This window comes from Neomonachus schauinslandi, chromosome 4 (genome assembly GCF_002201575.2).
Source record: "Neomonachus schauinslandi chromosome 4, ASM220157v2, whole genome shotgun sequence".
Classification (NCBI taxonomy): domain Eukaryota; kingdom Metazoa; phylum Chordata; class Mammalia; order Carnivora; family Phocidae; genus Neomonachus; species Neomonachus schauinslandi.
This window is the reverse complement of record NC_058406.1, coordinates 172136217-172160452: the sequence shown is the minus strand read 5'-3', so window position 1 is coordinate 172160452 and position 24236 is coordinate 172136217. Positions and strand designations below refer to the sequence as shown.

The 24236-nt window shown below is 46.6% G+C and overlaps 1 protein-coding gene across 12 annotated transcripts in view; it reads left to right on the top strand.

The window, feature by feature from the left end:
* Positions 1–24236, top strand: part of MTSS1 (MTSS I-BAR domain containing 1) — a 157669-nt gene that overhangs the window by 12102 nt on the left and 121331 nt on the right. For all 12 annotated transcript variants that reach the window (XM_044914672.1, XM_044914665.1, XM_044914669.1 and 9 more), the window contains exons 2-3: positions 9669–9730; positions 13841–13914. In XM_044914672.1, the coding sequence (XP_044770607.1) occupies positions 9669–9730; positions 13841–13914 (136 nt within the window). The remainder of the gene's footprint in view (positions 1–9668; positions 9731–13840; positions 13915–24236) is intronic.

Genomic DNA, 24236 nt, shown 5'->3' with positions numbered 1-24236 from the left:
AAGGTGGGCACAGTTCTGTCCGTCCCATGCTGATTTCGTGTTTAGGCTGTGTCCGGTTTTTCACTAATTATAAGCAGCACTGCAGTGAGTATATCCTTGTAGCTAGACATTGATTTGCATGGACAGTTTCCCCTGAAGGCTTTATCCTGGGTCAAAGGTACGGACTTTTCAAGGCATTTCAAACACGTTGCCCAGTGCCGTTCAGAAAGCACGTATCTATTCCTCTTCCCACGTGCAGGTGCTCATCACCAGGGATTATTTCTCAAGGAGCTAGACTTGAATATCGGGACAGAGAAATTGCTGAGGCCACAGCTTGCTGGGCCTCAGAGGGACGAAGCGTCTTATTTGGTGTGATGATTTTAATTTTTTTTTTTTAAGATTTTATTTAGTAGAGAGCGAGAGAGGACAGGCACAGGGAGAGGAAGAAGCAAACTCCCCGCTCAGCAGGGAGCCTGACATGGAGCTGGATCCCAGGACCCTGGAATCCTGGCCTGAGCCAAAGGCAGATGCTTAACCAACTGAGCCACCCAGGCGCCCCTGGTGTGGTGATTTTCAAATCTTGCTGTGTGTGATTTTAGCAAGAAAGTGTGAGTGTGCCCTGGGGAGTGTGTTCAGTGCAGGTGTCTGGGCCTCAGAGATGTCCATTGTGTAGCTGTGGGGTGGGGCTCAGGCCTCTGTAGTCGTAGCAGACATTCCTAGTAGTCTCTGGTAGGTTGTGATTATACCAGGAACAGGGCAAGTAGGAGTGGTTCTTGGGCACCAAGAGCCTCCTTTGCAGCTCATGAGGTAAGTAGGAAGGATCTCCCTGCTCCCCTCTCCCGTGCCCCGAGATTATACCCCAAAATGGCTCTCATGCCTAAATGCAGCATGATCTTCTGTATTCCCTTTCCTCTGCTAATTCTTTCTTTTGCAAGGAAAACTGTCTCCCTTCTTTATTTCCTGCCCCTTTGCCAGGAAAACGCCCCTTTGTCCTTAAAGACCTAGGTGAGGCTCCCCCCCCCCCCCCCCCCCCGGAAGCTTCCACCAACCCCCCCCTCTGCCTCCTTATATTTGGAGCGTGGTGCCCTCCGAATGGGGGCTAACGCATCCGCATCCGTGTTCTACTGGCCTGAGTTCCTCAGTGCTTTGGCTCCTTATCTCTGTATGGCCTCCACCCCACTCCTACCGTAGTAGGTGCTCATTAAATGCCCCAGCTAGGGTGGCTGGCATCGCATGTGGACTCCTGAAAATAGCAATCGCTGGGATTTATTGAGTCCTAAGTGCCGGTCACCCTTCTGAACGCCTGCACTATTTCCCTTACCCTCATCACCATCCTTGGAGGTGGGGCCTAGCATAGACGTCCTTTACACATGAAGACAGGGCAGTTGCGGGTGACTGAGTCGCCTAGGTCATCTAGTGGGCAGATGTGAGGTCGGGCAGGGTGACTGTAGCGCCATGCTCTTGACGCCTACATCACATGGGTCCTTTCAGACTCCCGAGCATGGCTGCGCCTCAGGGCGCTGTCTCCAGGCCAGGAGGACATGCCGTGGGAAGACCAAAAAGAGGACAGCGAGGGCGCCTGGGTGGCTCAGTCGGTTGAGCGACTGCCTTTGGCTCGGGTCATGATCCTGGAGTCCCGGGATCGAGTCCCGCATCGGGCTCCCTGCTCGGCGGGGAGTCTGCTTCTCCCTCTGACCCTCCCGCCTCTCATGTGCTCTCTCTCGCATTAAAAAACAAAACAAAACAAAAACTGTTAAAAAGAGGACAGCGAGTGTACAAGTATCAAACATAGTTAGTGCCCTTTTTGGTGACACCCCCCCCCCCCGGGTGTCCTTCCTGGCAGCCTGGGGTGGGGCTTGGGGGTTGTGGGGCAGGCACTGTTCAGTGGAAGGTGCCAGAGCCCATGAAGTGTGTATGGTGTGGCCAGGCCATGGTTCCCCAGGGTGGATTTGACAGATTGCAAGAATCCGTTTTGGGGTTGGTTCCGCCAAGTACCCTGGCAGGGGTTGTCCTGAGAGCCCTTTATACCCTCAAGTACTATGGAAACATGAGATGGGGTTCTTAATGATGATCATGAAATACACTTAGACTCCTAGATGGCCCCAGGTGACCACTGGGGTAGCACAGATTTGGGCAGGGAGAGGGTGAATTTGGGGAAGAGGGAGAGGAGCAGGATTCCATTTTCATAAAAATGGTAGTGCATGGTACGCACACCAGTTTTTGCAAGAGTGAAACAATGGAACCAGAAGCCTCACTGAGGTGTAGAACAGGACCGGGCGCCCAGAGTGGCTTTGTCCCCTGATGGCCGGCGCTGTCCGATAGCCCCGTCAGCCGCAGGGGACGTGTTCTGCATCCGTGCAGCCTAGTACTACGGGCCACGTGGGGCTCGAGCACTGGCGTGAGGAACTGATTTTACATTTTATTTAATCGTAGTGAATTTAAATTTAAGTCCATGTGGCCAGTGGCTCTTTTGCTGGAAGGCTCAGAATAGACAAAGGAATGCCTCTTGGTAGAAAATGTAACAACAGCAACAACAACAATACTTTGAAGGTACAGTTGACATATTTGGTTGGTTCTTTTATTTCCAGTGGCGACCTACCCATGTGTCAGAAAACAGGCATTGTGGGCATAGAACCTCATAGCACTGGAGGAAGAAGACGCCTGATGTCCTCGACTTTATTAGGGTCTTACGGTTACAAATGGAGCAGTTTGTGAGGGGAGGTTGGGTGGAGGGAGCACCTTTTGTGGTTAAATCTTCCTTTTCATAGGCTTATTTATTGCTGGTGAGCTTGGGCAAGTGGGTGAGGGTGGGCGTGTGGAGGAAGCAACCATTGATTATCCCCAAGGCTGTCATCCATTTGATGGACAGGGATAATTAGTGGATTAGGCAGGCCCCAATCAGAGAATAAAAGCCCAGGAATGGTTTTTATGATGAGGATCTCAGGAGCCCTTTCCTCTTACAGGATAGGGTGGGGAAGGGTGGCTTTTGGGACAAAGCTGTGACAGGCAGTTAGGGGCCCTGTCCTTCATCCTGCACACCCGCTTCTGGAAGCTGCCGATTCCTGCCTCGTGCTTGTAGAAGCACACGGGGTCCAGAGGCACTCCTGCTCAGATCAGAAGCTTCCTCTGGAAGCTTTGCTTTTCATTTCTCCAAAGTCCACACCAAGGGGTGACCTAGGAGAGGAGGAGGAGGGCTGCTGAGGGCTGCGTTACTCGTGCTCGCCCTGAGGAGATTCCTGCAGATCTGCCGGGGGGTGGGGCGGGGGAGAGGCTGGTGGCTTGGGGTGCTCCAGACAGGCTGTCAGCTAGAACCTGGTCAGTCCCCATCAGTCCATCGAAAACCTGAAGATGTGATCAAGTTACCCATAATCGCACCACGGATGACAGCACCTGTGAACATTTCGGGTTCATTCCTTCCAGACCTTTTTCTACACGAAGGGCTTTTCTTTGTTTTGTGTCTCGTGGTTTCTTTTTCACGTGGTTGAGGCTCATGACCATCTCTAGCTCCCCTGGAGCATTTGCAGTTTGGGGAGCCCTCGTACATCCCTTCTTGGACCTGAGCAGGACCCAGCCTGCCTACTGAGCGGCCTTCTGCAGCCTGGGGGCTGGGCTGGGTAGCTGGGTCTGTTCGTCTCGTGGCTTGTACTTCCCAGAGTCAGGGTAGCTCTTGGGCCCCAAAGTCGATCCTCCATTTCCTCGGCTGCGAAATAACAGTAGCACCTGCCTCGGCGGGGTGTTGTGAGCACGGAACGGAATGTGTATCAGGTTGTGCTCCTCAGCGTGGTCTGTGCGCCAACAGCCTCAGCGTCGCTTAGGTGAAACACGTGACATCCAGACCAAGGGAATCCGAGCCTGCGTTTCTGCAGGATCCCCAGGTGATGGGCATGGAAGTGAAAGTGTGAGACCTGCTGATCCATGCACCTGGCACCAAGCAACTGTTTTAGAAACTGGTGATGCTTGATGATGATGATGATGATGGTGGTCATGTCGCCAGGGTGAGAGGAGGGGCTTGGGAGGTTACCCATGCAGTCGTGTGCCCAGGACTTGAGTTTTCAGCAGCATAGTGAGCCAGCGTCCCTCTGGAACCTTTGGGCAGGACAGAGGCCTTTGAGCTGGAACCCACTCCCTGGAGCCAGTCTCTCGTTTGTTCTCAGCTAAGCTGCAGTCTTCCTCCTTGGGAGACTCTTCTCTAGCTCTGGCTCTTCTCACATTGCCCCTTCTCTGACCACGGCTCCCGGCTCCCCCGAGTTCCCAGCGTGGGTGTCTGGTTCCCTCAGCTGTCCCCTGAGGTCCCGCTGCCACAGTGGGCTGGGCTGGGAGAGGCAGTTGCTGCATTATTTATGGGGCATCGTTAACCAGCCGTGCCGATGAGTTACACACAGTTTATTCTTCTGCTCTGTGTGTGGGATGCCATCCTGGGCCTCTGTTTAATACAGAACAAAACAAAGCAAAACAGAACCCCAAGCCACAACAGCCACTGGCTGGGTGCTGTGTCCTGTGCCCTGAGTTAGGCAAGTGGCCTGTCCCGCCTTCTGGCTGTGGGGAGAGTGGAGGAAGGGGAGGGAGAAGAGGAGAGGGACCCTGGGGTGTTCCCAGAGCTCAGCTTGGACGGCGGGGGTGGGGAAGCCAGCTTCCATATTTGCTTAAGTGGCCACCAACCTCTTGGGGAGTTGACAGAGATTGGGTGGGTCTTTTTTCTCAGAAGTAAGTAAAAGACTTCACTACCTACCCCCTCCCTAAGGGACCAGACTGCTGTTAGGTATGTGACCTGTGAGTTAGGTTCTCTTGTCACCTGGGTGACTTGGGATTTTTTTTTTTTTTTAAAGATTGTATTTATTATGGCTGAATAGGGGTTTTCTAGTTGTTGAATGCCCCTGGAGGTTAGAAGAGAGAACAGCCGTCACTGGCGGGGTGTGTGATGTGGGGAGCATGGTGGGCACCCCACCTGGTGGATGCAGAGGTGTGAGCTATAATAGCCTGTCTTCAAGGAAGCCCCACCTCTGTTGCTGTAGAAAGGGGGGCAGTCTTGCAACTTGATCAAGGGAGTCCTTTACATATTTGTAAACAAACTCGTTTTGGAATAGGGGACTTTTCCTTTCTCTCAGAATCCAGTGTGGTGTGAGTTTTATTTTCAACAAATCGCCTGGGGTTCAAAACCTGCCCTCTTCTCCAAAGAAAGCCAAGGGGTTCCAGGGAGACGAGAGTCATGTACCCGTTGCCTGTGACTTTGGACTTGGCAGAGCCCGGGTGCTTGGCGGGAGTCTTATTTTCTTTGATTTTGGTCTGTCTGGAAAGTTGTGAAATCTTTATGTGTTCTCTGGTGAACCCCACAGAGGGGTCTGTGTGGAGACTTTTTCACAGCCCCAGGACTGTGTTCCTGGGGATTTCCTCAAACGTGAATGGAGCCCAGTCAGAACCAATGGCCTCGCGGGAGAACTTTCTGGGACTCGTTGGGGGGCGGTGCAGATGAGAAAATTAAGGACTGTGTTGGGATTGTTTTCTGATAGGGTTCTCAGTGGATATGGCATCTTGATCTGCAGATTTCTTTTGAAACTTGAGTATATTCTCTTTGACTTGGTCTTAAGAGTCTAGAAGAAGCCCTGGCTTTTTCTCTGTTACCTTTAACTCTTCAAGTTTCTTCTCTCTCCTCTCAATTCGTCCAGACTTTTGAATTTTTGTAGTAAAGCTACTTTTCAGATGGGTAGAAACTTTTTTTTTTTCTTTAACCTTGAAAGAAACTTAAAAGAAAAAAACTAGATCTAGAGCAATCCAACATCACCTTGCCTTTAAATTTTAATAACATTTACGCACTTTAAAAAAAAATTCTCAACAAGGAGGTTTTGTCTTCTGTTCTTAGAAGTTCATTTTTTTTTTTAGAATCCATTAAATTATATATTGCCTAAAACAGGTGGGCCTGACACTCTTTGATAGATTGTCAAATATCATTAAATCAGGAAAGAGCTGCTTTTGGCAGCCTTCTTCTGGCTGAGTGGGTGTTCGTGGGCGGAGAGCTGTGCGCTGCACCCCTTGACTAGAGAGGGGACCCTCCTTTTGTTGCTAATTTGGTAAAGACTGAAATGAGGCTCCCAAGTGGTGGGGGCAGATAAGTTGTTTTTTTAAGTGCTTTAAGCAGTTGATTTCAGGCACATTCATGTCGGTCTGAGTACTCCTTCTAGCGTGTGCCGGGGAGCGGCAGAGACTAGTCTGACTCCCTACACCCAGCTGGTTAACTAGTTGTGAGATGCAGCTAGTTCTGCACTTAGCATGCAGGATTCCAGCCTGGACAGACAGTCTGACTTCGAGGCTTTAACATCTGTGCCAGTAGCCTGAGTGAGATTACAGGGCCCTGCAGACCCTCGGGTCATTCCTGTCCAATGTTTATTGGACACTGACAGAGTGCCCGGCATTGCACTGAGCGCTTTTGAGGTTTGATCTCCGTTATCCCTCCCACCAACCCCGAGAAGTAGTGACTTATCGCCTTATTCCTTCCCTCCATTCTTTTAGTGTTCAGGGATGTCCGTGTTCAGTAATGGTGATGGAATTATTTGTTTTTATTGTTTGTCTTTATAAGGAGCGGGCCCTGAGAGATAAAGTGACTTCCCCTAATACTTGGCTGGCGCAGCCATGGCTAGAAATCAGGACTGTGTGCTTCCTGCGCAGACCTGTTGTCTTTCTGGCGTGTTCTCATTGAATGTGCCTCACCTTTTTCTTCAATCTTCTGGATCATCTCAGTGACTTTCTCACAGGGGCCCCTGCAGGGGAGCGGTTGGTGCTGGGGATAGGAAGGCCCGGGGGCGGTCATGGCCTCCTTTGTGTAGATGAGCGATGCTGGTACCTTTTGGCTGGAAGTTGGTGGTCAGTATGTCTGAACATCTTTAGGCTTTTCAAAAAGCTTCTCATACTTTCTCGGGGATCTGAAAGAGAAGAAAAGACGAGGTGAGGCTGTAATTGGTTGGTTGAACTCTTGTGCTCTTAAGTATGCTGATGTCCATGGGACAGAGATCTCTCGCGGCCAGCCAGAGAACTCTGATCTCAGCCCTTGCCCCTTTAATTACTTGGATATAGATGTAAAAAGGGTGTTCATACTTGATAAGAAAATGGTAAATACGTTAGGTGTTATAATTGGATTTCCCCACAAGGTCTTGATGGGCCTGGAATGGTAGCTTGAGCTGTCAAGGATTCATTCAACCTAAGTTAAAATAAAGTTATGCTCTTGGGTAGAAGCAGCCCACTGGGGCACAAAGACGAGATGGAGGCTGTGTGGCTTAGCAATGTGGTGACAGGACCTGTGTGTGGATATTGGTGTCAGGAGCTCAGGTGTGGCTGCCAAAGGGCCTCTGCCAGGAGCCAGTCAGAGAGGATGCCTGGCCTGGTGCAGCTTAGCGCCCCATAGGAGCCAACTGTCGCTTGGGGGAATAAATCCCGAGACCTGCAGTTGGGCCAAGCAGGTCTCAGATGCAGAGTTGATGGATGTGCTCTAGCAGCATCTGTGAAACAGACTTTAGGCTTTGGGAGGTTTGTAACTTCATGGTGCTCTTATTGCCAGAACCTCTAGTTTGATCTTAAAATTAAAAAAAGTAATGACTATTGTTTTCGTAAAAATGATACATGACCCTTAATTAAAACACACACACACACACACACACAACAACAACAACAAAAAAAACTGTGGCCATATAGGAAAATACAAACCAGAACGCAACACATTGGTCCAAATCTCAGCTTCCAGAAATAGGCCATTTGAACTTTGGTAGACAATTTTCCAGATATCTCTCTGCACATTTTCAGACAGACTTGATAGCTAGAGAAATGTAGAAAGAGGCACTTTTATGATAAGATTAAAACAAAAATATATTTAATTTTACTTTAACAGAATTGAAACTTAAGTGAAATAATACTGAAGAAATTGCTGAACTTCAGATGACCAAAAGAAATTAGTTTCTCAGGCATCCTTTTATTTTATTTTTTAAAGATTTTATTTATTTATTAGAGAGAGAGAGACAGAGAGTGAGTGAGGGAGGGGCAGGGGGAGAGGGACAAGGAGACTCCCTGCTGAGCAGGGAGCCCAGTGCAGGGGGAGGGGCTCAAGCATCCCTGTAAAGCAGTGGTTCTTTGTTCTAAAGATTTATTTATTTTAGAGAAAGAGAGAGGGCTCCTGCAAGCAGGGGGAGGGGGGTAGAGAGAGAATCCTCAAGCAGACTTCCCACTGAGTGCAGGGCCTGACGCAGGGCTCGATCCCAGGACCCTAAGATCCTAACCTGAGCTGAAATCAAGAGTCAGACATTTAACCGACTGAGCCACCCTGGCGCCCCTATTATTGGCATTTAGTGAAGCTGAGGTCAGGGATGGTGCTGAACACCCTACAGTGCACGGGACAGTCCCCCACAGAAAAGAACCGTCTGGCCCGAAATGTCGGTGGCAAGGTTGAGCAACTGTACGCCAGGGTAAGAAACTAAGACCATTCAAATCAGTAGGAAGATGAAATCATTATGTTTTGGCTCAGGTGCCGTCGCAGCCTGTTTTGGTGGGCTTCTGTAATTAGTGGAAGATGAAATGATGAACTTCAGAATTTCTCCCTCCATTCCTTATACCGCCAAATCAGGAGGCGGCAAGTATCACCCCGCAGGTGTTGAGTCTTAGCTCTGTATGTAAACTATTCTGTGCCAAACTCTGCTTCTTTAGCCATGGCTTCTCCTTTTATGGGTTTATTTTGCATCCCCTCTTGCTTGGCTCCTTGATCTTAATATCAATTGAACGTGTCCGTGTAGGGAAGGTGTCACGCCCCACTCTGGTTTGCCCCGGTCAGAATTGCACCTGCAGTTTTGAGTTTGTGTCTGAGTACCGCCCTTAAAAGGGGAGAGAGAGATACCTTGCCGTGTCCCCAGGACGCTGCAGGGACGTGAAACACGGTCCTGGGTAGAACATGAACTGCAAATGGGGAGAGAAGGGAAAGCTGGAGGAATGTGCTGGTTTTCCTCAGTTCTTTGAAAAGACTTCCACACGGAAGCGGGGTTGGGCGTCACCCTGAGGGTCCCCAGAAGGTTCAAGCCGGTGCCGCATGGACACAGAGGACACGATGGCAGATAGAGGCTCCCACAGGAGGGTGTTGAGTTCCTTGTGAGCTGAAGTGTGCTGGGGATCCACATGTTGTCATGTCGTGTGTAGGTGCTGGGTTCAAGCCATCAGCTGGATGGCTATACTTCGATAACTTCTCAACCTTGAGGTTCTGATGGGTTAGTAATGCTTCCCAGTGGCTGTCAGTCACTGTCCTGGGGAGGAGCGCCAATCACTCTGGTTCCCTCCTCCCTGCCCTTGGGGGATGAGGGTGGGAAAAGCCGTGGCCAGGGTCAGGCGGTTCTGGTCAGAGCCTTAAATGTTCTGCATATCTTGAATTTGGGCCCACCATCTGTTACTCAAAAAGTGATCTATCCATGTATGTGTTAGATTCTGCCAAACGTGTTCAAATTGGCGTTTGTAGTATTTACAAGATAACAGGGCCTGAGCACATTCTAAACCCATTTCGGAGCCAATGCATTTATATATAATCTGGGCACCATATCCTAGACTGCAGAGGAAGAGCGCGCACACAGATTGTTCCCTGTATAATTGGAATTGGGTGTTCTGTTATTGTCTTAATCAGATGTCTGTCACAGTGTGCCTTACTGATTGATGACTTTGTTTTGTTGTAGGGGAGCTATCCAGTGTGGGAAGATTTCATAAACAAAGCAGGAAAGCTACAGTCCCAGCTTCGGTAAGTAGAGAAGCATGTCATCCCCAGAAAAATGGCAACATCCTTAGACAGAGGATGGAATAGGACAGACCCAGGATGCAGATCGAGGTTAATTTTGGAAGCATTACAGATACAGAAGCATGTAGTGGGTTCTAATTTGAGCACTGCCACTTCTTAGCCTTATGTCCTGACCCCCCCGATTCCCATACGTAAAACCGAACTCCTATCTGCTCTACTTCCACAGGAATTTTGGGAGTCAAATGAGGTATCATATGTAAGGTAATAATGAGCAACATTTATGTAATGCTCCACTGTGTGCCAGGCATATGTTAAATTAATTACATCTCACAACCCCAAGGGATAAGTACAGTTATTATCCTCAATTTACTGATGAAAAAACTGAGGCAACGAGAAGCTAAGTAGCTTGTCCAATGTCACACAGCTAGTAAATGGCAGAGCAGGGATTTGAACCTGAGTCTGGCTGCATAGTCCATTCTGCCCACTGCCTATCTTTATAAAGAGTTTACAACTTACTGTTGACTATTGTATAATTCTATGTGTGTGAAATGTCTAGAAAATGCAGATCTGTAGAGACAGATATAGGTTAGTGTTGCCTGGGACTAGGTGAGGAACAGGAGATTGAGTACAAATGGGCAAGAGAAATCTTTTGGGGGTGATGGAAATGTTCTAAAATTGGCTTGTGGTAGTGGTTGCAAAATTCTAACTTTACTAAAAAAATTGTTGAATCACATACCCAAAAAGGGTGAATCTTATGGTATACAAATTATGTCTCAATGAAGCTGCTTAAAAAAGAACAAGATCTAGGGCTGAGCAGCTTTAAGGGGCTATTGTTGCCTTGTCTTGTGCTTGCTCATGTATCATTTGATATGAAATAGAAAATTTGTCCGCATCTTCTTGTTACAGCTATATGCTTTTAGTGGGGATAAGGGCTACCCACTTGGTGGGTGCCCCATGAGGGATGGGACATTTTATTTTATTTTTAAGATTTTATTTATTTATTTGAGACACAGATACAGAGAGAAAACATGAGCAGGGAGAAAGGGAGAGGGAGAAGCAGGCTCCTTGCTGAGCCAGGAGCCCGATGTGGGGCTCGATCCCAGGACCTTGGGATCATGACCTGAGCCGAAGGCAGACGCTTAACTATCTGAGCCACCCAGGCACCCCTGGGATGGGACATTTTAAAAAGCAATAATTTTCATGATTCCCGTTCATGGCATATGGGGGATGACATCAGTTGGTTTGGATGTATGGAGGTGATTTTCCAGAGGACAAAGCAGGTAGGTGTTTTCTAGGATAAAAAGCCACGTGGATGACATAACCTCTTGGTCCTTTACCCATGGATGTCAGGAGCTGTAGCCATAAGACTGGACATCCATGGCTCCCCTGTAGATCAGGAGAGAGGAACTCCAGAAGGAAGGATCTTTCCTCTTCCATTCCGTCAGCTTCGTGGGGCCTGGGATTTCTATCCCATGAACCTAGGATATCCCAAGCTGTGAGTGGTCTTCCAGATGGACAGTCGTCTCAGGCATATAGCCCCTTTTTGGCTTGTCAAATCCTTTACCATTTTGGTGCTTAAGAACTTGAACAGACTTTTTAAAAAAGGGGAAACTTGTAAAGGTTTTCTGTTGGGCCAGCTCCAACCTCCTCTGTCTGAATGCAAGGAGCTACACCTACCCTCCATCCTGTAGGAGGTCCCTCCTGGAATAAACCAGAAAAACATTTGAGTACCCCTCCCCTGCCACCCTGCGTCATTTCTTTTCTGACCGCATTTAACTGTCTGGCAGCCTTTCAGGGTTGACCAAGGAGAAGATCCTCTCTTCCCCTTCTACCAAAGAGGAAGCTAAAACTTAAAGTAATTATTTGTTTAGCACAGCTAATCAGTTACAATGAAACTTAAAGCAATCTTTTTTTTTAAAGATTTATTTATTTATTTTAGAAAGAGTGTGGGGGAGGGGCAGAGGGAGAGAGAGACCTGAAGCTGACTCCCCGCTGAGCATAGAGCCTGACAGGGGGTTCGATCCCAGGACCCCTGAGATTATGATCTGAGCTGAAATCAGGAGTCAGCCGCTTAACCAATTGAGCCACCCACGTGCCCCAAAACTTAAAGCAATCTTATCCCCGTTGGTACAATGAGCATTTTCTATATTTTATTCACAACGTTTAGGCCTCCTGAGGACAGGGACCACTTCTTTATTTTGTCAAACTAGGAGTACCCAGCTGAGAGCCTCCTGCACGTGGTTTAGTTTTCGGTAGTAAAGAAAGGATGAGAAGCCTGTAGGAGAGGTGAATAAGCTTGCAGTGTGTACGCTGAATCATTGCTCGGTGCTGTGGGCGCATGCATGGTGGCTCAGCCCCGTCAGAGAACCAGGATGTCTCATGACAACAGCAGACAGTGAAATAGGACTCACTGGAAGGCAGTGGTTAAAAGCTCCTGGTTCCTCACACTTGACCGCCATCCTCCTTTTCAGGGGAGCCCTGTAGCAAGACACCTCTACAGCTGGCTCATTAAATTGGGATGATCGGCATTGACTTGAACGAGAATCAGTCCAGCCATTGTGTCAGATACTGTCAATCAGAATGAATTATGTATAAATCCCAGGATGTTTGATAAAGCTAACTTTTCCAGGGTTTGCATTTGATGTCAACTCTTTGAAAAATGCACTTCAGAGGGGCTTTTTTCTTTCAGTTTTGTTCTGTGTATTTTTTTTTTTTTTTTTAATTTGAGCAGAATATTTTCTTGCTCTACCGGACAATATCAGGCCTCATTCTGCAGTTTGGTGCTAAGGGACTGTGGCCCGGGTTTTCCTGGGGACCACTCCCAGCACCTTCCAGAACCTTCTGTGTCAGAGCTACTGTTGCTGAGCTATAGGGTCCTTTCTTCAGTTCCATCTTGAAGTCCTTCCTTTCTAGTCCTTATTCTCATGTTCTTCCTTCTATAGCTTTGCGTTCTTAGGAATGCTGAGCAAAGACTAGATTCATATATGAGAAACTTGGAAATGCACTTCAGGCTCCACGCTGGATTGTGAAGTCCATGTGTGCGAGTCCTGGGGCTGGCTTGTGTGTTGTAGGCCCAGGTCCTCGTGGGTAGTGGAGCTTATCTAACTTCACTGGATGACATCTTGGGATCACAGTGCTAGGAACCGGTAGACCACAGAGTTCTCAAGAGGATGTGAAGAACTCAAAATAATTTCTAGGACAGCAAATGACTGTCGTGACTTCTCCTCAGTCTCAAGGAATTCAGAAGATGCAGTCAAGATAGCATTCTAAGGTTGAAAAAATAGTCTGTTTCATTATAAGTGGGATTTAGGGGGAAAAATCACACGGCTGGGATCTTGTCCTGCAGCGGATGAGCACAGGACTGTGCATCCTGCCAGGCTACATCCATTCCAATTCTGAGACGAACTGGTGATTTTTGAAAGTCACTCTGAACTTGTCTCCATTTTCCCAACTCTAATACGCAGTATTTGAAGCAGAGGCTCTCTCTCCAAGATTCCATCTCCCAGTCCATGTAGAGATGCTGTTTGCCGACTCTAAAATGAATTTCACCTGTACCATTTCTAGTTTTTAATGATGTTTTTCTTTTTTTTTTTTAAGATTTTATTTATTTATTTGAGAGAGAGAGAATGAGAGAGAGAGCATGAGGCGGGGAGGGTCAGAGGGAGAAACAGACTCCTCGCTGAGCAAGGAGCCCAATGCGGGACTCGATCCCGGGACTCCAGGATCATGACCTGAGCCGAAGGCAGGCGCTTAACCAACTGAGCCACCCAGGCGCCCATGATGTTTTTCTTTTAGGTTAGAAACACCTGTCTTTCCTCCTTTGTGAAATTTGGCCCAGTAATTATGTCATCAGGTGGAACAGGATGGGAGGAATTGCCCACAATTACTGACCAGCCCCGAATGCACTGGGTATTTGCGGGAGAGAGTGCTAATATGGGGAGAAATGCTTCCTGAGCAAGCAAGGGGGCCTGCCAAGCCCGTGCCTGTCCACGTCCAGTTGAGTCGTTTCTCCCAGAAGGTTGCATTCCGTTCCCTGCAGAGGTGTTAACCCTTTAGCTGTAATGAACTTGCATGAGGCATTCCTCATGCTTTTGTTCTCTGTTTGCATTTTAGGACCACAGTAGTAGCAGCAGCTGCCTTCTTGGACGCCTTTCAGAAAGTGGCTGACATGGCGACCAACACACGTGGTAAGCAGATGGAGGGACGGCTTCCAGCGCGAACCGAATGCAGCATGTGGGCTCTTACCCTTGGGTGGCTTCACGGGGAGCTACAGCCGAAGTTATCAGAGCTTAGCTGACTCACGGTTTTAACTTCCTAGAAAACTCTGTGGGATTCCCCATATTGGAAGGTGCAGACAGTCCTCCAGATAACGAAGCATGTGAGAGGGGGAGTGAAAAGTAGAGAAAAGGCGGCACGGTCTGTGCGGGAGGGGGCCTGGTGTGTGGTGTGGGTCACTTTTAATGACGTGCTGGTTGCCGAGCCTGGAACCGTGTGTTTGGTTGCCGTCTTTCCCTCCTCACACGGGTTGTCTGTCCTAAGGTTTTCCTTATTCCCTTGTGGAGAGGGAAGCGGCGAGAATGATCGGATAGGGCATTTTTCTGCGAGGATCCCTTGTGTAAGTCGTGTCCTCTTGTGTTGTATCTGTGGGTCTCCCACATTGGACGGCAAACCCCTTGAGACTATGATGTAGTCATGTCGAAACTCCCCCAAAATGGTGCCTAGCGCATAGCAGGTGTTTAAAAGGTTCATTAAATCAATGAACAAAGGGAAATCTTGTGCAACTTTTTAATAGTTTCAGTGACTAGAATAAAAACATGAGAGGTATAGAGAGAAAATGAAGCTCCCCTATCCACCGCCATTGTCAGAAAGACATCACCCGTAACACGGAGACCCCTGTTCAAAGGGGGGTGCTTTCCTTTTCATTCCCAGGCAGGGAAGCTCTCCTGCCTCTTTCTTTTTTTTTTTTTTTTGCCTTGTTTTTCTGGGTCTGCTTGTATACTGTCTGTTCATTGTCATGGTAACACTGGAAAACATGGGTATTGGGGGTGAGTTTTGGGGGGTTGCTGTCAGTCCCACGAGCGTTTAGCTTCTCTGAAACACATGATGGATACCTCCAGCGGGTTTCATTTGGTACCCCTTTACCATCGGGGTCTAATTAAATATTCAAATGAATTTGCAGTGAGGATACTTCTCATTCATTCAAGAAACTTGAGAACTGCTAATATTTTAGGTACTATTATGGGACCACAAAAATCAATATATTATTTATTCTTCGTGTCCTGGAGGGGTTTGCAATTGAGTGGGGGGTAGGGAGGAGATGTGTGAATAGAGAATTTAGCGGTAGAAGTAATATGTTTAGTACGGTAATAGTAGTAGAGAAGCGTGCTGGGGGAATACAGAAAAGTGAGCAATTAGCTCAGCTCAGGGAGTCGAGGTTCTCCCAGGGGAGGTAATATTTCCCCTTATTTCCAAGACGCCAACGGTGTTTCGAAAGGTTCCCTAGGAGAATGTGATGGAGGTACCAGAGCAGTGGTTGGAAGGACTTGATCTGGTTTGTCAGCTTGATAGGGGTCTTAATTCGTATCTTAATCCCTTAAAAAGTTCTTACATAGTCGACATGTGTCCATTGTACTCTTTTTACTTGGATATTATAAAGATTCTGCAACATTTAAGCCAACCATCACCACTGTTAGTGTTTTTGAGTCTATTTTCAAATAGTCTACTTCAGTGGTCTCTGGAACTGGGCTTGTCAGTCACACTGATATCTTTCTAGAATGGCCATCAGAACGTGTCTTCCTTAAAAGAATGGCTTTACTATTTGAAAGGACAGAGATCGCTGGCATTGCATTTTTGAGACTCTGTGATTCTTAATAAGTTTTTTATATTTTCTCTTTTCTTTTTTAATTTAATATTTTGTTTTTTTTAAAGTTTTTTTAAGATGTTATTTATTTATTTGACAGAGACACAGAGAGAGAGGGAACACAGGCAGCGGGGAGTGGGAGAGGGAGAAGCAGGCTTCCCGCTGAGCAGGGAGCCCGATGCGGGGCTCGATCCCAGGACCCTGAGATCATGACCTGAGCCGAAGGCAGACGCTTAACGACTGAGCCACCCACGCGCCCCAAGTTTTTTATATTTTCATATTTAATTATTGATGGGACCCTCAAGGATGGAGGAGAGCAGCATCCCTCAAGTTCCCGTAATTGCCGACAGCAGGAACTGGGGTTTCTGCAGAGGCTGCTCCCTGGAGTGGCTCTCGGTGGGAAAGCGGAGGGCCTGCAAGTCTCATGGCTTCAGGGAGGACAAACAGAGCAACTGTCTGTGGGAAAAGAAACCAGAATAGCCTCTCTGTGGCGGTGATGGAGGTGGAGTCGCAGCTTGGAGGTGAAGAACTTGACAAAAGACAAATAATGTCACAGTGAACAGACCCCTGCTTTGATGTATTTTTAAACCACTTGATTTCAGGTCATTTTTAGCGATGCCAGAATAACTTTACATCTCGCGATCTCTAGAAATCCCTGGGCACTGGGGGGAGAAGGAACTTTCTCTTGAGGGTGAGAACTCTCACATGACCTAAAAAGGGTATGGTTGATACAAAGAAGGTATATTTCATAGAGGTGATAAGAGAAACACGAAGGCACTTCTCGTATGGTCAACAAGCATCAGAAGTGATTTTTATTAAGTTATTTTTAACTTAAAAATGGAAAAACCTAGACCATGCGCTTTTGTTTAAAAAATTCATATAACAAAGTCTGTAAAGTAAAATCCACCCTCCCAGTGCCCCCTAGCAGGGATTGGGTTGAGCGTCATTTATAGACTTTTTTTTGCGTGTATAAACACGTCTGGGAGGAAGAAAGCTAGTTGCAGAACGATTTGTAGAATGGTACATGGAGTAAAGTACTTCTGGATGATCTAAAGGTAGCCCCTAAGGAACACGTTCCCGTGCTTTTACTACACGGTACGTTACAGTTACCTTTCTATGTCCATACCTGTGGATCGGCCTCATTCTTTCTAGCGCCCAAACGGAATTTCATTGTCTGGATACAGCACAGTTTCAGCATTCTGCTGTTGATGGAAATTTAGGATATCTCTCGTTTATTTGCTGTTTCAAGCCATGCAGCAGTTAATGCCCATGTATACATCCTTTGGGAGATCTGTGTGTAATCTGTTTTTAAAAGTGTGTGCATCTCCACGGAAACGGTCTGTAGAAATTGCTTCAAACTGTTTTGGTCAGCAGCAAATATACTTGGACTTAAGCTTATTAAAGGCTGTGACTCTATATGGTTTGCAGTTTGATATCTACCCTCTGCAAAAGTCCAGTTTTTTGTGTTTTTTTTGTTTGTTTGTTTTTGCTTAGAGCTTTTGGATGTATTTTTTGAGTCCTTGCTCAATGTGATAGAAGGGAATTTAAGTGCATCTCTTTTGGACAGGCATCCAGAATCTCAAGTTAGCATGTCTCTGGTTTCCAAAATATTAGCATTCCATATTGTCTCCCAAAGCTCTGAAATTCCTTTGTCCTTTTTAGCTAATATTTTGCACTAGCTATTAATACAATTTATTTAGGAAAAACTTTTAAAGCTATTCACTATAAGAGCAAAATTAATGTACTCATTATGTAACTTGTTAAATAGGTTGTGGAAATATGTTAGAACTCTATTTTGTTCATTATACAAATGTGTATAAGTTGCTATTATATGTGTGTATTTAGATTAATAATTAAACCATAATGGAATTTAAGAGTTTATTAGCACCATAATCCATAGTACAGTTTCATATTTTGTTGATTGTGCACTCTGGAATGAATATACAGTTTGTATTTAGCATGAAAGTATACCTTTTCCCATATTACTGACCACAAAGAGTTAGTGTCTAGGCATTTGCTATGCATGGAATGCCAGACTTTGTGGGGCAGAGTCCCCATCTTCTTCGTGTCCATGATGGACCAGCAAATGACCTGTCATTGGAGTTGAGAAATGTTGGACTGACTGGTGTGCAGTTGTCTGAGTTACTTAAAAAAAAAAAAGAAAAAAAAAACAAGGGGGTTGGGGTGGGGGGCATCTTAGCTCTGGACAGCAGAAGCACCTCTTGGGGAATAGGATTCCTGCACCTGTGAGCACGTCCTTGCACACTGGGCCCTGCCTCCTGTTTGACTGGAAGGCAGGGGTACTGAGCTGATGAAACCCTCCGCCTTAGTCAGCACTGGCCCTTTGCACCACCACATTGTTTGGTTGTGTCCACAAGGGCCTTTGAAGAGCATAATGCTGTGTGACTTTCATTTCTGGTTGCCTCTGTGTGCCTATGTAATTACTTTATAGCTTTGAAAAACCATCTCAGGGCTGTTTAGATAATGATACACCAAACCCAGAGTGAGGAGTTTAAGATTTTATGAAGAAAGGAAATGGATCCCCAGCCGACTAGATCATCTTTAATGTCCAGAAGCCTTTGTACATCACTTTAAAAGAGTGGGCATGGTTTCGACGTTGGAAATTATGGCAACTAACCTTTATTGAATAGTAATGCGGGCCGGGCTCTGTTCTAAGAGCATCACATATGCTGAGTCTGTTCTCATAACGTGAGATACGGTGCTTGTGATCTCCATTTTAGGTGATGAAGTCAGGATAAAGAGAACTTAACCTAAACCAAGGTTACATGGCCAGTAAGTGGTAAAAGGAGTCTGGCCCAGAGCCTAGATTTTAACCATTAAGTTACAATTCCTTATGTAAGGAGCTCCTGGATTTAGTATAAGCTTATATTTGCTTTTAAAGTTACTTGATCCTGAATGCATTAGAAGAATCTGTGTGGCACCTTGGAGTAACCTAGATTGGGAACTGTGATGCCTGGGTTTGTCTTCTGGTTTTGCCAACTAGGCAGCCCCTCCATCCCCCGCCCCTTATCCAAGGGGGATACTATCCAAGACCCTCACTGGATGCCTGAAACTGGGGATTGTCCCGAATGCTTTACATACTGTTTTTTCCTATATGTATATACCTATGATAAAGCTTAATTTATAAATTAGGCTCAGTAAGAGATTAACAACAAAAAGTAATAATAAAATAGACCAGTCATAACAATATGGTATAATAAAAATTATGTGAATGTGGTCTTTCTATTTCTCAAAACATCTTCTTGTTCCATACTTCTTGTGATGATGAGAGATGATAAAATGCCTACGTGATGAGGTGAAGTGAGGGGAATGACAAAGGCACCATGACATAGCGTTGGGCTCCTGTTGGACCTTCTGACGATTTGTCAGGAGGAGGGTCAGCTGCTTCCAGACCACAGTTGACTGTGGGGAACTGACACCGCAGAAAGCAAAACCATGGATAAGGAGGGGACTACTGTATATTTCACTTTTCAGGGCTTTAATTTCCCCAACTCTCAAAGGGGTTTTCCCAGGACACAGAGTCCTAGATGATCATGAGGAACCTTTCTTGGCTCTAATATTTTATGATTTGAAAAATCTTATTGGCCCTATTAAGTCCATAAAATATGAATGAAGTTGGACGTCCAAATTCTCTCCCCTAGGTTATCTTTAGACTTTCCAGTTTTTGCCCTGGAGACAAAGGAGTAGAGGAAGCAACGTTAAGCATGGGATTATGGAGAGAGGGAGGGTTAGAAGAGAAAAATCAAGGCCCCCACTCAGACCTGCAGCGTGCGTTTGAGGAGGGCAGGTGGAAGCTGGAACATTTAGGACCGCCCGCGAGGCCCAGTTGGCCAGAGGTGCACTTTCTTCAGCAAGCCTGGATTGCCGAGGTTCTGTGCTTTGGTGAAGAAAGTCTCCGGGGCTTACGCTGGATAAAGCAGTAGTGGTTCTTGCAAATAGTGATGTGTTTTTAGTGTATGTTACACGTTTTTAGTATACATTTTGTTAAATGCTGTGGTCTCCAGATACGACTGCGTGGATCATAATCGCTCAGGAAGTTGGTTTTAAAATACAGATTTCGGGGATACCTGGGTGGCTCAGTCGGTTAAGCGTCTGCCTTCCGCTCAGGTCGCGGATCCCAGGTTCCTGGGATTGAGTCCCACATGGGGGGGGCTCCCTGCTCAGTGGGGGTGTCTGCTTCTCCCTCTGCCCCTCCCCCCTGCTCCTGCGCGCTCTCGCTTGCGCTCTCTTGCTCTCTCTCACACTGCTCTCTTTCAAATAAATAAAACCTTTTTTAAAAAAAAATACAGATTTCAGGGCCCTGCCTTGTATCTGTGGAATCAGGTGGGTGTGGGTAGGACCTGGGAATCTCAGATTTTTTAAAGTTCCTCGGGAGATTTTACTCCCCGGCGAGGTTTGTGCCTCTTGCCTAAGCCACCTGTCCAGCGGCATCTCTGCCAGTGGCTGGCACTTGCACCCATAGAGAAATGCTCCTGGCTCCCTGAAGCCCTTAAATCCTTTGATCCCTGTCTGCTTGCATGTGTGTGCATTCCACACCTGGAATGTCCTTCTCCCTCCGCCCCCTGTCCGCCCCCTTTAGATGCTCCAGGATTTGCTGCTTGTTTTCCAAGAGCCAGGTTAGCAGTCGCTTCACTGATGATACGGATGGTCACCAGGTAGAGGGAGACTTCGGGCCTCAGGGCCTCTGCGGCACGTGCTTCTGGCTCCCTGTGTTGTCCCCGGCTCCGTACTAGGATGCAGGTCCCTCCAGGACAGGCCTGCATCCAGCTCCTCTCCGAGGAGCCGGGGCACCTAGATGCTCAGTGGCTCTCTGGCATTTGGCAAAGTGCAGACAGTGTTTGATGAATGAATGACTGAGCGTATACAGCAGTGAGCACGCTAGCGTGGTCCTCAGTGGCTCCGGGTGAGGACGGCTGTCATCCCTGGGGGCAGGAAGCTGGTGGGATGGGATCTTGGTCGGATTCCATATGGGGGTTCAGAACTTACATTGTGGTGACCCCCCTCCCTGAGGTCCAGTCTGGTGTGGAATGTGTGACTTCTTATTTCTTGTAGCTGAAGAGGGCCGAGTAATTTCATGATGCAGGCACAGGAAGGGGCAGGTGGGTGAATGGCTGGGCCCAGGGAAGAGAGAGAATCTTCCCTTCTTGGGAAGGAGGTGCTGGGAAGCTGTTCCGAGAGGCAGCCAGACTGGTTTTGTTTGCCCCTGAGTTTTATTTTAACTAGGTGGTTTGAGATTTCACTGGCCCTTAACTTCTGGCTTGACTTTGGTGTTCAGGTCAGACTCTTTCATGTAATCAGAGCCTTATGATTTCTACCTAGGAAGCTCCTCAGCCACAAACTGGGGAGTGGGGGGGGGGGTTATTTAAAAAAAAATCATAAGTAAGGCCCTTCTCACAGGCCTGGAACTGAATATTCTAGTTAAAGGAATGTTGACAAATCCATTCACTGATTCAAAATAAAAGGTTCTAAAACAGCAATCTGCTCATCTCTAGATATGACGGTAGATCATGAATGGTTATTTTTGGTTATTGTCTTTGAGATTTTATTGCCTTTAGGAAAAGAGAGAACTTAAAAGTCTTTGGGAAACAAACTCAGTTGTGTGTGTTTTTTTTTTAAGAGCTTAGTTTGTTTTGAAAACTTCAAGGGTCGTGTATTAATTTTTCTGATGATCTTATTCTGAGGATTTACCAGATAATAGGAGAGAAAGGAGTCTAGCATAAAGCATCTTCTGGAGCCTTGGAAAGGGAGTTTTATGGAAACCTGGCAGGTGTTAATTTTGCTTAGAGCCTGTATATAGCCATAATAGGGGCACCTTAGCTCTGATTTCCTGGAGCCTGGCACATCTTAGGTGCCCAGGAAACAGTTGCTGAGATATTAAAAAAATTTTCTGAAGTGAAACACTTCATAGCTTGCAGGGTGGATGGACCAGCAGCTGTATTCTCTCATATTTTTAAACACGAGTCTAGGTATGCTGGATGGAAGATGACCTAGAAACTCTCCATTACTTTTCATTTGTGGGGTTTTGAACTTGACTTCTTGATTTTGATTCCCATGAATTATGCTGAGGAACCCCTAGGCACATTGTGCCCCTCTGGTAGTTAGATTTTGAAAAGTCTCACTGGTGTGATGTTGGCAGGTGTGGGGAGTAAGAACAGAGCTATGAAGAAGAACATTTGTATTTGGTTCAAGTGGGAAATTGGCCGGGCAAAGAAAAAGTCACCCTTTTTCTCCCATTTCTTTTTTGTTTGTTTTCCCTTTAATTGCAGGCCCAGTGCCAGGACTTGACAGGAGCTGTGTATGCTGTGGGGTCCTGGCCCTGTGGAGCTTTTAGTCTGGGCCAAGCTGTTCTGTGAAATGCTGGAAATGTTCTGCGTTTTCACTGTCCAATATGGTAGTTACTTTTGCCACAGGTGGTTTTTTGAGCACCTGAAATGTGGCTAATGTAACTGAGGAACTGAATTCCTAATTTTTTACATTTTAATTAATTTTAATTATATGTAACTTACAACTTTGCTGAGGGCTGTTTGTACCACAATCTGGGATAGTAGCTTCAGGAATTTCCATCAGCTTCCAAAAGCCACTCCATGCTGAAATGTGTACGTGTGTAGGAGTACATATCCATCTATTTTTGTATTTTAATACCTGTCATAGTCTCAATCTTACATGAAGTACAAATAAAAAATTTGTAAGTTGTTGCTTTTTATAATATTTAAGCTAAAAAGTGTGCCTATTATGTAAACCGCTCCAGGATATAAATTCTCCATCTCCTAGAGAGATTTTGGAGTTTGACCTACCAAGGGATGACATAAAAACATAATGCCTTTTTAAGTGGGTTCATAAATGCATACCTGCTTGTGGGTTTCACTGTTTTGATGCTTTTCCACTCTGATAGACCTTGAGTCATTTTAACTCATTACCACAATACATTTAAGCTTACACATTCTGCTTGGGATAAAACAACTTTTTGAAAATTGGCCCCATGGTGAGGGGGCGGGGGCGCTGTCATTTAAGCGTCTGACTCTTGATTTCGGCTCAGGTCATGATCTCAGGGTCCTGGGATTGAGCCCCACTTGGGCTCTGCGCTCCGAGGGGAGTTTGAGGATTCTCTCTCTCCCTCTGCCCCTCCCCCTGCTCACATGCCTGCAATCTTTCTTTCTCTCTCTCTCAAATAAAGAAATCTTTAAAAAAATAAAAGTGGCCCTATGAAGGTGAAGTTTGTCTTACCATTTTCCATTTTTTATTTTTTAATTTAACTTTTTAAAGATTTTATTTATTTATTTGACAGAGAGAGACACAGTGAGAAAGGGAACACAAGCAGGGGGAGTGGGAGAGGGAGAAGCAGGCTTCCCGCTGAGCAGGGAGCCCGATGTGGGGCTCCATCCCAGGACCCTGGGATCATGACCTGAGCCAAAGGCAGACGCTTAACGACTGAGCCACCCACGCGCCCCCCCCCATTTTCCATTTTTTAAACGTGATTATTTTTTGGTTCGCTTGATATGAAATTCAGACTTGGTGTTGAGTCTAGCATAGTAAGGATGCATGTGTATTTTAAACTTTTTTTTCTTTTACAAATCACGCTGTAGGTAAGGACATATAGAAATAAAGGAATTCATATGTTTATTAAATATATTTTATAAATTTTAAAAAATCTGCCCTTTTCCCCCTCTGTTTTTTGGTTGTAGGAGTTCAGAGGTGGGTGTTAACATATGCAATTATTTTGGTGGGCAAATTTGTATATTCCAGGAGATTGGGATCTTCTGAACTGGGCATTACTGGTGATAGAATGAAATCCATCCTTTCTGATCCCACTGATCTTTTCTTAATGTTAAAACTGATGCTTGACCAGTAGTACTGTTCCCCGCTCTACAGGTGGCCTTTCCTTACTGATGTTTGGCTGGGTGGCAACAGTTGCCTGCGACGAACCACCTTCACTGTGGTTAGCCAGTGTCCCGCCAGTGCCGTGTTTGACTTTTCACTCTTTTCCTGAAAGGACACTTGCAACGGTGGTTATTGTGCTTTGGCCTGAAAGGCACGAACATGAGTCCCACTTGAACGTAAGCCTACCTGGGTGTCCGGAGCAGGATGTCACCAGAATCCTGAAATCCCGTACGTAACAGGGAGAGCTGGGGATGTCCGAATTCCACCCCGGAGCCCGTGTGTCCTGCTAAGGCTTGTCCCACCACTAACCCAAGAGAAACATCTGTCCATGCTCAGTGACATCACCCTGTTTGGCCCCAGTGTATTTTCCCAGACGATGCTTGAGTGTAATGTGTGCTGGTTTCTGTCTAACCTCAGCAGCCTTAGTAAATGCCGGCGAATACTCGACACGGGGGGTGAAGGCGATGGCGGCGGCAGGGAGGAAGGTCCAGGCACGGAGAGGATGTGTGTTTTTATGGGTGACTGGGTCGATCTGTGCAGCGTCGTTATTTGTGTCGTTAGGCAGTTTACATAATGAAGTGGTTTGCTCAGCAGTTCCATCCTTCCAGCTTGCCCGGCTGTCTGCATTTTGTACACAAGCCCTGAGGACTCTCCCCCTTCTCCCTCTCTCCTCTCCATCCTCATTCTTTCCCTTTGTTCTTTGTTTTGGCTTAATAACTAATACTCCACCCCACCCTGCTGTTGCACACA